Source organism: Mesoplodon bidens (genome assembly GCF_964165515.1).
Source record: "Mesoplodon bidens genome assembly, chromosome: 11".
In the NCBI taxonomy this organism is placed as follows: domain Eukaryota; kingdom Metazoa; phylum Chordata; class Mammalia; order Artiodactyla; family Ziphiidae; genus Mesoplodon; species Mesoplodon bidens.
The window spans coordinates 21,294,867-21,312,984 of record NC_138167.1 but is presented as its reverse complement, the minus strand read 5'-3'; the positions used below and the strand labels follow the sequence as shown (position 1 = coordinate 21,312,984).

General features: G+C 36.8%; 1 protein-coding gene across 1 annotated transcript in view; it reads left to right on the top strand.

Moving 5' to 3' along the window:
• Nucleotides 1-18,118, top strand: part of ITPR2 (inositol 1,4,5-trisphosphate receptor type 2) — a 534,949-nt gene that overhangs the window by 161,451 nt on the left and 355,380 nt on the right. Inside the window, exons 14-16 of the mRNA XM_081250074.1 lie at nucleotides 10,578-10,719; nucleotides 12,796-12,957; nucleotides 17,239-17,411. Of these exons, the coding sequence (XP_081106200.1) occupies nucleotides 10,578-10,719; nucleotides 12,796-12,957; nucleotides 17,239-17,411 (477 nt within the window). The remainder of the gene's footprint in view (nucleotides 1-10,577; nucleotides 10,720-12,795; nucleotides 12,958-17,238; nucleotides 17,412-18,118) is intronic.

The following is an 18,118-nucleotide window of genomic DNA, read 5'->3' as shown; positions in this document are numbered from 1 at the left end:
TCAATATCGATTTGTTTCAGATTTCCCGGTCATTTTGTTTTGTTAATGTCTCTTGTGAGTGGCCGAGAGCTGGATTTTTAAAGTCTAATCTGATAGTCTATTTGAATTTGCTAAAGTTTAATTACTTTGCATTTGATAAATAATGTGTTTGGACTTAATACTATGGGTATCTTATTTTGTTATTTTCTTTCTTTGGTGTAGCTTTTTTTCTTTTCCTCCACTTCTTTCTTGCTTTCTGTTAGATTGATGAAGTTTTTATTTTCTCCCTATTTTTCCTTTTCTTCTACTGGTTTAAAAGCTATAGATCATATTTCTGTTCTTTCGCAAGTGCCCTTATGTTCTTGTCATACATTTCAACTCTATATTCTTTCTTACAAAACTTGAAGACATTAAATATCTCTTTCTCTCATGGGAGAAAAATGCCTCAGAATGCTTTAATTATACACTGACATTCTACCTCCCATCTTTTTTTGGAATAGTTGTCTAAAACCATAGTTCTGTGTTTATTCTTTAAATTACTTGTGTCACGTAAATTATGATGTATCACTTTTTATTACTGAAAATCCAGTTCCTAAAAATTTCTTTTAGTTATTAATTATATTTCTTAATGTATTTTACCTCTTGTTCTGCTTGCTTTTATTTCTGGCATCTCACTCCTCTCTGGGTTCACTTTTCTTCTTGCTGAAATTTGTTCTTTAGTCTATTCAATGAGGTTATAAATCTTATTAATCTTTATGTATGTGAGAATGTCTTTATTTTTCCTCCTCTCTTAAGTGATACTTTATATATGGAATCCTAGCTTGACAATTCTTTTTTTTAGTATTTTAAAGTTATAATTTAATTATTTTCTATTATCTCTTGTTGCTATTAAGAATTGTTATTCTTTATTGGCATTTTTCTGTACTTTCTGATAATTTTCTGGGTTTTTCCCTTTGTCTTTGATGTCCTAAAGTTTCACTACAATGTGTTTACAAGTAACTTTTATTTTTGTTTTTCCCACTTGACATTTAGGGGTATGCTTTTGATCAGAATACTTAAGTCTTCCTTCAATTCTGGAAAATTTTCAGCCATTTTCCTTCAGATATTACTTCTTTGTCTTTTTCTCTTACCTCTTTTCTGGAACTCCTATTAGGTGTATGTTGGATCCTCTTAATTCATCTTCTTTATCTCTTAAATTTCCTTTTATAATTTGCCTTTTAGAATCTGCTGCTTTCTGGATCGATTTTTAAAATACTGTCTATATTGTAAGTCACTACTTTTTCTTAGAATGTGTGTATAATAGTTTACCTTCATGAATTATATTTTTATTTAAATGATTATAATTTTACTTCTCAGATTTCTATTGATTCTTTTGCATAGCCACATTTTCTTCATTTGTATCTGCCCTCTTTTACATATGTTGTCTTTTTTGGTATATAGTTTTTTTCTTTATCTCTTTGAGAGTTGGAAACACTTATTTAAAAGTTATTTTGGAATTGTTCTGTTACTTGCATTTTGATGGTAACGAATTGGCCTCCTGATTTTTTAGTATGATGGTTGACTTTCTTAATGTCAGTTTTTCTCATGTGCTTTGGAATTTAAATATGCAGGCTCTTCTTGGATGGGTGATTTTTGCTTATCCTCTCTCTACATTCACTCATCTTTTTTATTAGTTTTATGGTTGCCTCCACCTGGCTTGCCTCAACAAGTCTGGAGCCAGATCTGATATTGAGGGCTGAGAGTTCATGTCTTATGGTAATTTAAGGCTTTAGCCATTGAGATCACAGGTCGGTATGTCCAGTCCTGTCTGTGCTTCCTCTCTTTCCTCCTACCAATCACTGTACAGCTAGGGCCCAAACAGGGATCACCACATTTTTAAGGTTCCTTTAAGAGATGGAGAAGCCCTGCTTTAGTCTCTGCTTTCTTGACTTTAGTTTAATTCCTTATCACATGCCTTCAGTCCCTATTTTCTTGCCAGTACTGAATATTATCCTTGCTCATCACTGTCTTTCTTATTTTACTCCTGATCCACAAAGCTTTTTATTATGGTTTTAGGTATGTCTTTTAAAAATATATATTTCATCTCTCATTGCTGCATATGATAAAAAAGTCACACAAAAATTTTTTAGTAAAAGCAGATTAATAAGACTGAATGAGTTAGTAGGACCTAACCATCTCCCTGTATAGAATTTTAATTTTATCTAAACTGAAAAAACCCAGTTTTGTCTGCCACAGGTGGGATGCTTGAGGTGAAAAGACAAAAGAATAAGGTTTCAACAGTTTCGGAGGTCAAAAGAGAAGACTAGTTTTCTTGGCTATCATTGCTTCAACATCAAGGGAGGTGGGCTCTGCAAATAAGGTTAATGTACAGTGATCGTCAGTCAAGACTGTTAATTTTCTTCATCATCACTCCATTAACTATGATCAATTTTTAGGCCATTTGGAGGAGTTTGAAGCAGAGTCATTTGTAGTTGCTCCCAAAGTTGCCCTTCCTTAGAAGTCTAAACATCTGAATATGATATCCTCAAAACAGCAAGAGAAAAAGAACACTAGTACTTTTAAAAAGAAAATGCAGATATATTTATGCTCGGACTGGACTTGTAGATTGAGCCACTAAGGTTCAACTTAATTTCAGTTTGTTGAAGAAATCTGAGCTCAAAATAAATGTTTTATTATTTCTTTTAAGAATAACAGAATGATATAGAAGACACTGAGCCACAATTTCAAAATAAATTCACACCACATTTTGATGCGTAGGAATCATGTTTTACATTTCTGTGGTTGCCCACAGAAGTTGAGTGAGTGAATCCTATTCATTAGACATATTGTCGAAAAGATATAGATTGGGTTAATTTTTTTTTTTTTTTTTTTGTGGTACGTGGGCCTCTCACTGTTGTGGCCTCTCCCATTGCGGAGCACAGGCTCCGGACGCGCAGGCTCAGTGGCCATGGCTCACGGGCCCAGCCGCTCCGCGGCATGTGGGATCCTCCCAGACCAGGGCATGAACCCGTGTCCCCTGCATCGGCAGGTGGACTCTCAATCACTGTGCCACCAGGGAAACCCTGGTTTAAAATTTTAAATAGGCACACAAGAAAATATAATATCTCTGGAATATGGGGGTGGAGTTTATGGTCCTTGGAAGTGTGCTGAAATTTGTATGTGGTGGTTAAATTCTGGATTATGGATGTGTGCACTTACCTCCATTCCATTGCAGGAGGTAAATCTGGAGATAAGATCAAGATGCTTCCTAACTGAATACATTCCACACTTTTCTAGAGTCGCTGAATCTCTTAAATTGTAGTTTTCTTATTGATGTTATCATGATTGATCATGCTAATAACGGTGAATAATTATGCTAATGTATATGGATAAAGCTTATTTATTTATTGAAGTATAGTAGATTTACAATGTTGTGTTAGTTTCTAGTGTACAGCAAAGTGATTCAGTTATACATAAATATACATATTCTTCTTCATATTCTTTTCCATTCCAGTTTATTACAGGATACTGAATATTGTTCATTGCGCTATACAATAAGACCTTGTTGTTTATCTATTTTATATATAGTAGTTTGTGTCTGCTAATCCCAAACTCCTAATTTATCCATCCTCCACCCCCTTTCCCATTTGGTAACTGTAAGTCTGTTTTCTATGTCTCTGAGTCTGTTTCTATAAATAAGTTGTAAATAAGTTCATATGTGTCATATTTTAGATTCCACATGTAAGTGATATCATATGGTATTTGTCTTTCTCTGTCTGACTTACTTCACTTAATATGATAATCTCCAGGTCCATTCATGTTGCTTGAAATGGCATTATTTCATTCTTTTTTATGGCTGAGTAATATTCTATTGTATATATATACACCACATCTTCTTGGATAAAACATATTTAAATATTTGTTGGATAGCTTTTGTTGTATCCAAAAATTCACATATGGCATAGCTCACTGGTGGTCTAGTACCTGGGATCATAAAAAAATCCATATAGAAAATGAAAAATCACAGGAAGGAGGAAGAAGAAGGCTAAGGGGGGAACTGTTCTCCAGGAACTTTAGGTACTAGATGCCACTGAAGTTCAAGAAATTGTTAAAATAATAACTGAAATGTAGAATTTAAAGGTGAACATTAGTGTATGATTTTAGAATATTATGATTTTTATAGATCAGTTAATACTTTCAGAACAATTTAGAGCATCTGATTGCTTACTCTTCTCTCTCTCTGAAGTTCAATTAAGTTTTTCCTCTTTTGTACAGGGAGAAATTGAAATGTAGTGAACATTAAGAGATGTAGATTGATAAAAATAGAACTACCATACGACCCAGCAATCCCACTACTGGGCATATACCCTGAGAAAACCATAATTCAAAAACAGTCATGTACCACAATGTTCATTGCAGCTCTATTTACATAACCAAGACATGGAAGCAACCTATGTGTCCATTGACAGATGAATGGATAAAGAAGATGTGGCACATAAATACAATGGAATATTACTCAGGCATAAAAAGAAACAAAATTGAGTTATTTGTAGTGAGGTGGATGGACGTAGAGTCTGTCATACAGAGTGAAGTAAGTCACAAAGGGAAAAACAAATACCGTATGCTAACACATATATATGAAATCTAAAAAAAAAGAAAAATGGTTCTGAAGAACCTAGGGACAGGACAGGAGTAAAGACGCAGATGTAGAAAATGGACTTGAGGACACGAGGAGGGGGAAGGGTAATCTGGGGTTAAGTGAGAGAGTGGCATGGGCATATATACACTACCAAATGTAAAATAGATAGCTAGTGGGAAGCAGCTGCATAGCACAGGGAGACCAGCTCGGTGCTTTGTGACCACCTAGAGGGGTGGGACAGGGAGGGTGGGAGGTGATGCAACAGGAAGGAGATATGGGGATATATGTATTTGTATAGCTGTTTCACTTTGTTATACAGCAGAAACTAACACACCATTGTAAAGCAATTATACTCCAATAAAGATGCTAAAAAAAAAAAAAAGAAGTGTAGTCTGAGGTAACAGTGAAAAAGAAATGAATCTAAATTAAGAATTTAGTTTAGATCTCAGAGCCCGTGTCCCACGCAGAGTCTCCACAGGCAGCCCACTGCCACCATCTTGAAGTGCCGGTGCTGCCTTTTCACAATCTGAAGCACTGCGTGCGAGGTCTGTGCACGCGGCCCCCTGTGAGCACGTGAAACTAGACGAAGCACAAAGGAAAAGACATAAAAAGGAAGAAATACAATCCTGCAGCCTGTGGAACAAAAACCACATTCACAGAAAGATAGACAAGATGAAAAGGCAGAGGGCTATGTACCAGATGAAGGAACAAGATAAGCCCCCAGAAAAACAACTCAATGAAGTGGAGATAGGCAACTTCCAGAAAAATAATTCAGAATAATGCTAGTGATGATGATCCAGGACCTCAGAAAAAGAATGGAGGCAGAGATCCAGAAGATGCAAGAAATGTTTAACAAAGATTTAGAAGACTTAAAGAACAAACAAACAGAGATGAACAACAGAATAACTGAAATGAGAACTACACTAGAAGGAATCAATAGCAGAATAACTGAGGCAGAAGAACGGATAAGTGACCTAGAAGACAGAATGGTGGAATTCACTGCTGCAGAACAGAATAAAGAAAAAAGAATGAAAAGAGACCTCGGGACAATATTAAACGCAATAACATTCGCATTTTAGGATCCCAGAAGGAGAAGAGAGAGAGAAAGGACCAGAGAAAATATTTGAAGAGATTGTAGTCGAAAACTTCACTAACATGGGAAAGAAAATAGCCACCCAAGTCCAGAAAGCTCAGAGAGCCCCATACAGGATAAACCCAAGGAGAAACATGCTGAGACACATAGTAATCAAAAATTAGAGACAAAGAAAAATTATTGAAAGCAACAAGGGAATAATGACAAATAACATAGAAGGGAACTCCCATAAGGTTAACAGCTGATTTCTCAGCAGAAACTCTACTAGCCAGAAGGGAGTGGCATGATATATTTAAAGTGATGAAAGGGAAAAACCTACAACCAAGATTACTCTACCGGGCAAGGATCTCATTCAGATTCAATGGAAAAATGAAAAGTTTTACAGACAAGCAAAAGCTAAGAGAATTCAACACCACCAAACCAGCTCTACAACAAATGCGAAAGGAACTTCTCTAGTGGGAAACACAAGAGAAGAAAAGAACCTACAAAAACAAACCCAAAACAATTAAGAAAATGCTAATAGGAACATACATATCGATAATTACCTTAAATGTGAATGGATTAAGTGCTCCAACCAAAAGGCACAGGCTTGATGAATGGATACAAAAACAAGACCCACATATATGTGCTGTCTACAAGAGACCCACTTCAGACCTAGGGAGACATTCAGACTGAAAGTGAGGGGATGGAAAAAGACATTCCATGCAAAAGGAGATCAAAAGAAAGCTGGAGTAGCAATACTCATATCAGATAAAATAGATTTTAAAATAAAGAGTGTTATAAGAGACAAGGAAGGATACTACATAATTATCAAGGGATCAATCCAAGAAGAAGACTAACAATTATAAATATATATGCACCCAACATAGGAGCACCTCAATACATAAGGCAACTGCTAACAGCTATAAAAGAGAAAATCGACAGTAACACAGTAATAGTGGGGGGCTTTAACACCTCACTTACAGCAATGGACAGATCATCCAAAATGAAAGTAAATAAGGAAACAGAAGCTTTAAATGACAAAAAAGACCAGATAGATTTAATTGGTATTTATAGGGCATTCCTTCCAAAAACAGGAGATTACACTTTCTTCTCAAGTGTGCACAGAACATTCTCCAGGATAGATCACATCTTGGGTCACAAATCAAGTAAATTTAAGAAAATTGAAATCATATCAAGCATCTTTTCTGACCACAACACTATGAGATTAGAAATCAATAACAGGGAAAAAAATCTGTAAAAACCACAAACACATGGAGGCTAAAAAATACATTACTGAATAACCAAGAGATCACTGAAGAAGTCAAAGAGGAAATAAAAAAATACCTAGAAACAACTGACAATGAAAGCACGACGATCCAAAACCTATGGGATGCAGTAAAAGCAGTTGTAAGAGGGAAGTTTATAGCTATATAAGCCTACGTCAAGAAACAAGAAAAATGTCGAATAAACAATCTAACATTACACCTAAAGGAACTAGAGAAAGAATAAACAAAACCCAAAGTTAGCAGAAGGAAATAAATCATAAAGATCAGAGCAGAAATAAATGAAATAGAAACAAAGAAAACAATAACAAAGATCAATAAAACTAAAAGCTGGTTCTTTGAGAAGGTAAACAAAATTAATAAACTATTAGCCAGACTCATCAAGGAAAAGAGGGAGGGGACTCAAATGAATAAAATTAGAAATGAAAAAGGAGAAGTTACAACAGACACTGCAGAAATACAAAGCATCTTAAGAGACTATTACAAGCAACTCTATGCCAATAAAATGGACAACCTGGAAGAAATGGACAAATTCTTAGAAAAGTATAACCTTTCAAAACTGAATGAGGAAGAAATAGAAAATATGAACAGACCAATCACAAGTAATGAAATTGAAACTGTGATTAAAAATCTTCCAGCAAACAAAACTCCAGGACCAGATGGCTTCACAGGTGAAGTCTATCAAATATTTAGAGAAGAGCTAACACCCATCCTTCTCAAACTCTTCCAAAAAATTGCAGAGGAAGGAATGCTCCCAAACTCATTCTATGAGGCCATCCTCACCCTCATACCAAAACTGGAAAAAGATCCTACAAAAAAAGAAAATTGCAGACCAATATCTCTAATGAATATAGATGAAAAATTCCTCAACAAAATACTGTCAAACAGAATCCAACAACACATTAACAGGATCATGCACCATGATCAAATGGGATTTATCCCAGGGATGCAAGGATTCTTCAGTATACACAAATTAATCAATGTGATATACCATATTAGCAAATTGAAGAATAAAAACCACATGATCACCTCAATAGATGCAGAAAAAGCTTTTGACAAAATTCATCACCCATTTATGATAAAAACTCTCCAGAAAGTGGGCATAGAGGGAACCTACCTCAACATATTAAAGACCATATATGAGAAACCCACAGCAAGCATCATTCTCCATGGTGAAAAACTGAAAGCATTTTGTCTAAGATCAGGAACAAGACAAGGATGTCCACTCTCACCACTATTTTTCAACATAGTTTTGGAAGTGCTAGGCATGGCAATCAGAGAAGAAAAAGAAATAAAAGGAATACAAATTGGAAAAGAAGTAATACTGTCACTTTTCAGATGACATGATACTATACATAGAGAATCCTAAAGATGCCACCAGACAACTACTAGAACTCATCAATGAATTTGGTCAAGTTGCAGGACACAAAATTAATGCACAGAAATCTCTTGCATTCCTATACACTAATGATGAAAAATCTGAAAGAGAAATTAAGGAAACACTCCCATTTACCATTGCAACAAAAAGAATAAAATACCTAGGAGTAAACTTACCTAGGGAGACAAAAGACCTGTATGCAGAAAACTATAAGACACTGATGAAAGAAATTAAAGATGATACCAACAGATGGAGAGATATACCATGTTCTTGGATTGGAAGAATCAATATTGTGAAAATGACTATATTACCCAAAGCATTCTACAGATTCAATGCAATCCCTATCAAATTACCAATGGCATTTTTTTCGGAACTAGAACAAATCATCATAAAATTTGTATGGAGACACAAAAGACCCCGAATAGCCAAAGCAGTCTTGAGGGAAAAAAACGGAGCTGGAGGAATCAGACTCCCTGACTTCAGACTATACTACAAAGCTACAGTAATCAAGACAATATGGTAGTGGCACAAAAAAAGAAACATAGATCAATGGAACAAGATAGAAAGCCCAGAGATAAACCCATGCACCTATGGTCAAGTAATCTATGACAAAGGAGGCAAGGACATACAATGGAGAAAAGACAGTCTCTTCAATAAGTGGTGCTGGGAAAACTGGACAGGTACATGTAAAAGAATGAAATTAGAACACTCCCTAACACCATACACAAAAATAAACTCAAAATGGATTAGAGACCTAAATGTAAGACTGGGCACTATAAAACTCTTAGAGGAAAACATAGGAAGAACACTCTTTGACATAAATCACAGCAAGACCTTTTTTGATCCACCTCCTAGAGTAATGGAAATAAAAACAAAAATAAACAAATGGGACCTATTGAAACTTCAAAGCTTTTGCACAGTAAAGAAAACCATAAACAAGAAGAAAAGACAGCCCTTAGAATGGGAGAAAATATTTGCAAATGAATCATTGGACAAGGGATTAATCTCCAAAATATATAAACAGCTCATGCAGCTCAATATTAAAAAAACAAACAACTCTATCCAAAAATGGGCAGAAGACCTAAATAGACATTTTTCCAAAGAGACATACAGATGGCCAAGAAGCACATGAAAAGCTGCTCAACATCACTAATTATTAGAGAAATGCAAATCAAAACTACAGTGAGGTATCACCTCACACCAGTTAGAATGGGCATCATCAGTAAATCTACAAACAACAAATGCTGGAGAGGGTATGGAGAAAAGGGAACCCTCTTACACTGTTGGTGGGAATGTAAATTGATACAGCCACTATGGAGAACAGTTTGGAGGTTCCTTAAAGAACTAAAAATAGAATTACCATATGACCCAACCTTCCCACTACTGAGCATATACCCAGAGAGAACCATAATTTATAAAGACACATGCACCCCAAAATGTTCGTTGTAGCACTATTTACAATAGCCAGGTCATGGAAGCCACGTAAATGCCCATCAGTAGACGATTGGATAAAGAAGATGTGGTGCATGTATACAATGGAATATTACTCAGCTGTAAAAAGGAACGAAATTAGGTCATTTGTAGAGACGTGGATGGATCTAGAGACTGTCATACAGAGTAAAGTAAGTCAGAAAGAGAAAAACAAACATTTTATATTAACGCATATATGTGGAACCTAGAAAAATGGTACAGATGAACCAGTTTGCAGGGCAGAAATAGAGACACAGATGTAGAGAACAAACGTATGGACACCAAGCAGGGAAAGCGGCGGGGTAGTGGGGGTGATGGTGTGATGAATTGGGCGACTGGGGTTCATATGTGTAAACTGATGTGTATAAAATGAATGACTAATAAGAAAAATAAATAAATAATAAAAAAGGAATTTAGTTTAGCTGTTTTCCCTTAAAGCAGAAATACTCTTCTTTGGTAGTCAGTCATGGAAGAGTATCTGTGGATAGGTGAAATGCTCTCAACACATCTGTTTTTGGGACTCAACAGGGTTTTATTTCATAGCTGTGTTTCCAGATACTTGATTGGAGCTGGAGGTGGGGTGGGGTTGAAGGAACTGAAAAAGGGATGGTCTTCATAAAGATTTAAGGAAATATTAACTGCATTAGGTATTTTGTTAATTAAATAACTATTATAAAATACTTTCACTTTTGTAGTGTTTTAGTTCTTAGTGTTTATTTAAATATATTTCCCAAATTAAGCACACCATAATGTTTCCTTTTCATTTTATGATAGGTTTGTGACCAAATTATTGGAAGACCTTATCTTCTTTGTTGCTGATGTACCTAACAATGGACAAGACGTTCTGGATGTGGTAATCACCAAGCCAAACAGAGAACGTCAGAAATTAATGAGGGAACAAAACATATTGGCACAGGTGAATGTTTCCATGTACTAATTTTTCATATTTTATCATTTTGAATCATAGTATCGGGAAAGTTCTTGTACTCATTATCTTTTGATGTGTAACAAGTTACCCCAAAACTTAGTGTCTCAAAGCAGATACTTACAGTTTCTGCAGATTAGGAATCTGGGGGTAGTTTAGGTGGACAATTCTTGCTCAGGGTGTTTCACAGGCTGCAATCAAGGTGCTGGCTGGACTGCAGTTAGCTCGAGGCTCAAATGGGAGAGGATTCACTTCCCAGCTCACTGGCATGGGCCTCCGCACAGGGCTGCCTCAAGAGCTGGCAGTTTGCTTTCCTTGGAAGTGAGAGATCCAGGACAGAGCAAGAGAGGGCCTTCAGATGGAGGCCATAGTTTTCTTGTAACCTAATCTTAGAAGTAACATCTCATCATTTCTACCTTGTTTCTTAGTTAGAAGTGAGTCAACAAATCCAGCCCACAGTCAAGAAGACAGTATTCCATACGAGTATAATTCCAGGAGGCAGGGATCACTGGGGCCATCTTGGAGACAGCCTATCACAGACCTTTAAAAACCTATGTGGTCAGACTGTCTCCAGAAAATATGCTGTAATGCTTTTTTAAGTACAATTTCCAGGGGAACTTGAAAGCTGCCATCTCCATTTGCTTCCTACCTTTTTCCCTTTGTTTCTTCGAAAAGTAGGGCAGTCTATTCATCAGCTCTCAAGTGCTCTATACAATATTCTAGTTTTTTCCCTGAAAATCTAGAGCTGCTTCTATGCTATGTCTTCCTGAAATTGTTCATAACATGCCAGTAAATTAATTTACTCCTTAATAATATGCACATTTGGACATGCCTACCTTCGTGCATTCTTTTTATTCTGATAATTATTATATAAAGTAATGGGCTTCTGCATTAATTGTGGACTGAAGGAAGATACTTAAATAAAATTTATGTTATTAATATACATGTTCTTGTGGAGTTGGGAAAGGAAGACAGTAGACATATTGTCAATTAATATTCTATAGCGGATTGTCTGAGTATATAAAATCAACATTTTTCTCAAAGAAAGTAAAGATTGCAAATCTAATGAGACAAAGCCTTTTCTGACATTAGCATTTCTTTTGTATAAAACATTTGATTTCAAGGACTTTTAGGACCTTGAATGATTTATTAATATTATTTCAACCAACATATGTCAAACATTTTACTTTAGTATTATAAATAGTAAAATTCAAGGTTTAGTGAATATAGAATTACTGAAGAAACTTTAATTCATGTTATATTTCATGAACTACAAAGGATAATTCCATTCCATTTCGCTTTCTTGTATGACTCCTCATATCTTTGCCTAGGTGCTCTTTCATAAACAATTTGCTCATTCCACCAGTTCATCTCCAGGTGATCCTACCTGCTGTCTTGCTGCCTAAAAGAATTATGTTCCTTAGTGATTTTTAAATACTTCCCAACTGCTAATCTTCTTACAAGAAGAATCTGAGTCACTGGTTATCACCAGCTGCCGATATGGCTCCTTATTTGTTTTGAATGCTTATGCATTCATTGATTTGGCCACATCTTTATGTATAGAAACAATAAATTAATTCTTTTATGAAGAGGTTTAAAAGCAATATTTGGAGGTAGTTTTTTGATGTCAGTTTCAGATGAAAAGTAAATATTTTCCTTATATTATTTTGATTTTAGAAAGTTATAGAAAATAATAGAATTATAAAGCCTATCGAAATCAAACTATATTTTAGTTCATCTGAATATGTTCATGTAACTTGGTACAACCTAACATCTTTATATTTTTATTTTAATAAAATAGAATTTCTAAACAAAATTAAGCATTTTATTTAAATATTGTTTTTGTCATTCAACTTAGGGAATCCTTTTACCAGTATTTTTCTGTCCCTTAATATGTTGGTCTTGTATCCTAAAAAAATCTTTTCTTTTTTTACTTTATGTTAATTCTATTCAAATATTACAAAAGTGTTTTCCAGTCGGTGTGTAATAACCACACTGTTTATTGCAATGTTGCAAAACGTGCACCTCCATTCATCAGAATAAGCGGTTGTTTATTTTTCCTGATAGGTATTTGGGATTCTGAAAGCACCCTTTAAGGAGAAAGCAGGAGAAGGCTCAATGCTGAGACTTGAAGATCTAGGGGATCAAAGATATGCCCCCTACAAGTACATGCTGAGGCTGTGCTACCGTGTGCTGAGACATTCACAGCAAGACTACCGGAAAAATCAGGTGGAGGGTGGCTCTCCTTTTTACCTCTGTTTAACATCTAAAGTATGGGCAAAGTTCTTTGGTTACTGTTCTAAGACATTTAAATAGGAACGGGAAATTCTGCTTTGCAATGCAATGTTTTATATCGGCAACACACAAACATGACCTAAAATGTATTTGAGCTGACATATGTATTTATTCTTCCACGTAAGTTAGAATTGTCAAGGGAGGATGTCTTGTATGTGCGTGGTATTAGCTCCTGCTGGGCAGGAGGCATGCTGGATATGTTATGTAAAGAGGAATGAGACATTTTTTGGCATTTCTAGGAGCATGTGCGGTACCAAATCGCTGTGTGTAGGCCAAAGAGTTCATTGTCTGGTGGAAAAGGTATGACATGTACATCTGAAACATAAGGTAGAGGCATAGAGGGGACAGGAGAGATAGGAGAGCATTGTGGGAATTCAGGAGAGAGGAGCTCAGCTGGGGGAACCCAGGAAGAGCACTTGGCGAAGAAGCATTTGGGTTGGATGAAAATCATTTTCAGAAATTGTATGGGAACAAGCATTTTAGTGAAGAGATATTTCTGAAAAGAGAATGATGGATCCTAGAAAGGGCACTTTCATCCCAAGACATTCCTAATTGTGGAGGACAGGGAACCCAGGTGTGTCCAGGGATATAGATAAAAAGTTCGCAACTGCAAGTGAAGTTTCTTTTAAGTCTCAGTTTTGTCTTAAAATATATATAATATTTTGCAATGTGCTCAATAATACACATTTGCTGAGTATAACATTGCTGTCAGTTAATGATCGTTTGGTACATTAGTGTCCCATGTTTCTCTTAGCCAGTTGGAGAGATGAGTACATAGTTTGTAAACTTCACTGATGAGTTTGGTCCCTGGGGAAGGATGCTGTAAGAGAAAGCTGGGAAGGCAGGTAGGGCTGAGCCATGGAGGGGCTAGGTTATCAGGCCTGGAGGCTGTAGGTTATTTGGGAATAGTTAGTAGTATTTACTGAGTGCTTACATTTTACCAGGCTCTGTTCTAAGCACTTTTCACAACATAACTTGGTTAATACTGAGTTAAGATGAAGCACTGAGGCACAGAGAGGTTAAGTCAATTGCCAAAGAATACACAGTTTTGACTGGAGCCAGTATTCAAACCCAGGCTCTTAATAATCATAGTACTGCCTCTAAAGTAGTCTAAAAGTTATTTGGCAAGAAAAAAAATTGCTTAAAAAAGAGTGTGAAAATACATTTTTTTTGAAATTCAGTTTAAAGCTTAAGAAAAAGTCTAAAAAGAATATGTAAAACAGATTAACCAGAAGATAAATAATTTGACAAGGACAAGAGTGAGGAAGCAGACAATATAAACAGATTCTTAAATGCTTTTTAATATAATCCTAGTTATAAACATTTTTCCTCCCAATTGAAACTGCTTGTCATTGGAATTATTTTTCTGAACTTCATTGCATTCCTTTAAGATGGCAAGGTAATGTAGGTAGAGTTATGTTGTTTTATTGGAAGGAAAATTAAGTTCCAGAATGTCAAATGACAGACAGCACTCAGAGAGTCAGCTTCCGAGAAGCCCCAGATACCAGGGCCACGTTATTCAGCGGAGGTCAGGGATGAGGGTGGGACTGGCGGTCACTCTGTGGCCTCATTTCCCTTCTCGGGCCTAGAAAGATCTACTTTGCTAGACAGGCCTCCACTCCACACTACATGCAATAGTCTGTGAGAGAGATTGATTTAACTGAAAAAATCAATAGATCTACAGGGTTTACCTGGTACCCTCAGAACCATGGGACCCCCTAATGTGCATGTCCTCCGTTGTACTCAGTCTTTGGGAGGGTCCTGTGGACCCGCTTTCCACAGCACTGCCCTGTGCTTCAGCACCGGATATCCTTGGTTTGGCTGTCCTGCTAGTACCTAGTAGATTGTCCAGGCAGCACATCTCAATTGGTGTCTTTTCCCAGTCCCTCGAGGTCTGGCACAAAGTTCTTTCTCACTCCTCCCTGTCTAAGCTGGGGACTCGCATGCCTGGTGTCCTGAGGAGTGACTTCCCTGGTGGTGCAGTGGTTAAGAATCCACCTGCCAATGCAGGGGGACATGGGTTTGAGCCCTGGTCCAGGAAGATCCCACGGAGCAACTAAGCCCGTGAGCCACAACTACTGAGCCCACGTGCCGCAAGTACTGAAGCCCGTGTGCCTAGAGCCCATGCTCCGCAACAAGAGAAGCCACCGCAATGAGAAGCCCAAGCACCACAATGAAGAGTAGCCCCCACTCGCTGCAACTAGAGAAAGCCGGTGTGCAACAATGAAGACCCAATGGAGCCAAAAATAAATAATAATAATAATAAAATAAAGCATGAGCAGAAAGACTTTCTACTTTTTGGATAATTCCTTCTTCTCCTTTATCCTCACCTATATTTTTAGAGTCCTAATAGGGAATTCTTTTGTGATTTAGTACTAACCCAAGTCTTTCATGTTGAGTTTCTGTTTATTGTTATTTATAGAATTTGGAAACACCTCTAATTTCGATTGATTATTTACTGACATCTTGATCTATTTATCAAACATCTTGGAGGTTTGCCTTATAGCAGGGTCTGATTACAATAGTCGTACAAGCGTATAAATTAATACATATCTTTAAAATGATACACTAATAGAAGACATTTACTTTACTTAACTGGTACTCAATATACAAAACCATCATTTTGAAAAAGGCCACAGAATTGCTGCCTAGAATATAATGAGATTTATGCAACCAGTATCATTTTCAAGGAGCAGGTAGGTTCCAGTAAATCTTAAGGCAAAAACACTTTCTAATCAATAAATTTTCCCATCATAGAAAAAATCCCCAAGGAGAATCCCCAAGAAATTGAAGTGAAAACTTTGGGTTGTGGACGGGGTTAAGCCTACCAGTTCTGTGGTTGGCTGAGACGTGGCTTGGAAGAGAGGCGAGGTGGTGGGAAGAAGGAGCAGATGGAACCATGCATGAGGGAAGCTCGCCAGTGGCTTTCTCTTGCTCTAGGAATGAATGTTTCTGTGTTCACCGTGGCTCGCAAGGGCCTCACCTCCCACGTCAGCTCTTGCTTTCTGCTCACTCACTGTACTCCAGCCACAATGGCCACCTTGTGTTTACAGAACTCCGAAGACTGGGTTCCACCATTACAGAGCCTTCCACTTGGTACTCCCACTGCTCGACAGCTTCGCTCCCCATGGCTGCCTCCTTTTTATCATTTCCATCATTTCTATCGTAGGTCAAATGTCCCCTCTTCAAGAGTCTACCCCATCTCAAGTTGTCACCTTTTTCCATCCCTCTGTTTGTTTCATTTCACTTCTCAACATGTAGAATGATCCTATTTACTACCTCATTGACTGCCCCTCCTCACTAGGATGTAAGCTCTATGGGAGCTTATCTGTCTTACTGCTGCATCCCTAGTCTCGCAAACAGTACCTGGAATGGCTTTCCAGAAATATGTCTTGGATGAATGGATCTGGTCAATAAAGTGATCAATCACATTATCTTGTTGGATAGCTTTTTTTTTTTTTGCGGTACGCGGGCCTCTCACTGTTGTGGCCTCTCCTGTTGTGGAGCACAGGCTCCGGATGCTCAGGCTCAGCGGCCATGGCTCACGGGCCCTGCTGCTCCGTGGCATGTGGGATCTTCCCGGACCGGGGTACGAACCCATGTCCCCTGCATCGGCAGGCGGACTCTCAACCACTGCACCACCAGGGAAGCCCTTGGATAGCTTTTTAAAGACAAAAAGTGCTATGAAATTTTATCATTATTTTAAAGAGATTTAATAGGTCATTGTGGTATATGTACAAAAAAGAAATCAGCTCAGTTCACCTGGGATCGTCATGCTTCATGAACCAAATGTCAAAGAGTCATTTTTGTTTCTATAATTATGCCAGAATCCTAGGTTATAGCTCTTAGTGAGTGTTCGAAGAAAGGCATCTGTTATACTGGTGAAATCATTACTTACCATGTCATAAAAAAATTGTCATTTTAACTCAGTTTACTTTTGTTTTTCTCACTTGTAAGAGTGTAAGCACCCATATGAAAAATTATTACTAGGCACGTAATTTTCTGTTATAATTTGAATGAGGTATATGCGAATATATTTCCATTTCCTTCCTCAAGTATCCTATTTACTAAAGAATTATTTATTTGCTCTTCTTTAACAATAATTTTTAGCGAGTGTTCTGTTATGAATAAATTAATAAATGTTGCTGACCCTAATAGAACCTGTTATTTCTGAGCTCTTTGTCAGTGCATTCTGACAGTCTTTCTCCTTTGTAGGAATATATTGCTAAGAATTTCTGTGTCATGCAGTCCCAGATTGGCTATGATATTTTGGCAGAAGATACCATCACAGCTTTGTTGCACAACAACAGAAAACTACTAGAGAAACACATCACAGCAAAAGAAATAGAAACATTTGTTAGTTTACTCAGGAGAAATCGGGAGCCAAGGTTTGAAGTGGTTCATGCAGTATTCTTTTCTTGTGGGGACTGTGGCTTTTTGCTTTATTTTTAGAACTTTGTTAAAGTTCGAATTGTTTCATGGACAAAACAGTGTTGCGCTTATTGCTATAATAATTATGTACCATAAACAGTTATTATCTCATAGGAGATCAAAACCCTTTATAGACGTATTTAAGTGTAATTGATTTTCACTCTGATAACTTGTGTTTTTATAGTACCCCATAGTTTTTCAAAATATATTCATATTTCATTCAATTCAATACATTGCCTCATTTAAACCCTTGCACATTCTCTTGAAGTACACTGGTCATATAACATTATCCACATTTTAGAGATGAGAAAATAGAAGCCTAGAAACCAACTAGGAACAGAATTTAGAGTTTCTGACTCCACATCAAGTACCCTGTCTCTTATACCATGCTCCCTTATCTGGGAGAAATGAATGCAGAAATGTCAAACAGATTGACAAAATTTTCTTAATTAGCAAGCAAATAAGTGTTAGAAGGTAGAATTGGGCCTCGGACTTGACCAGGCCATATTCACGTTGATTAAGTATGTGCTGTATGTTTGTTTTACTCAGTACAACATTAGCTTTGATCTGGCTTTGTTTTGATATTGTAAATATAACAAGTCACAGTGCTGTGGGATGAATATCACCAAATAAATAAAAGCAAACCTATCATTTTTGGAAACAA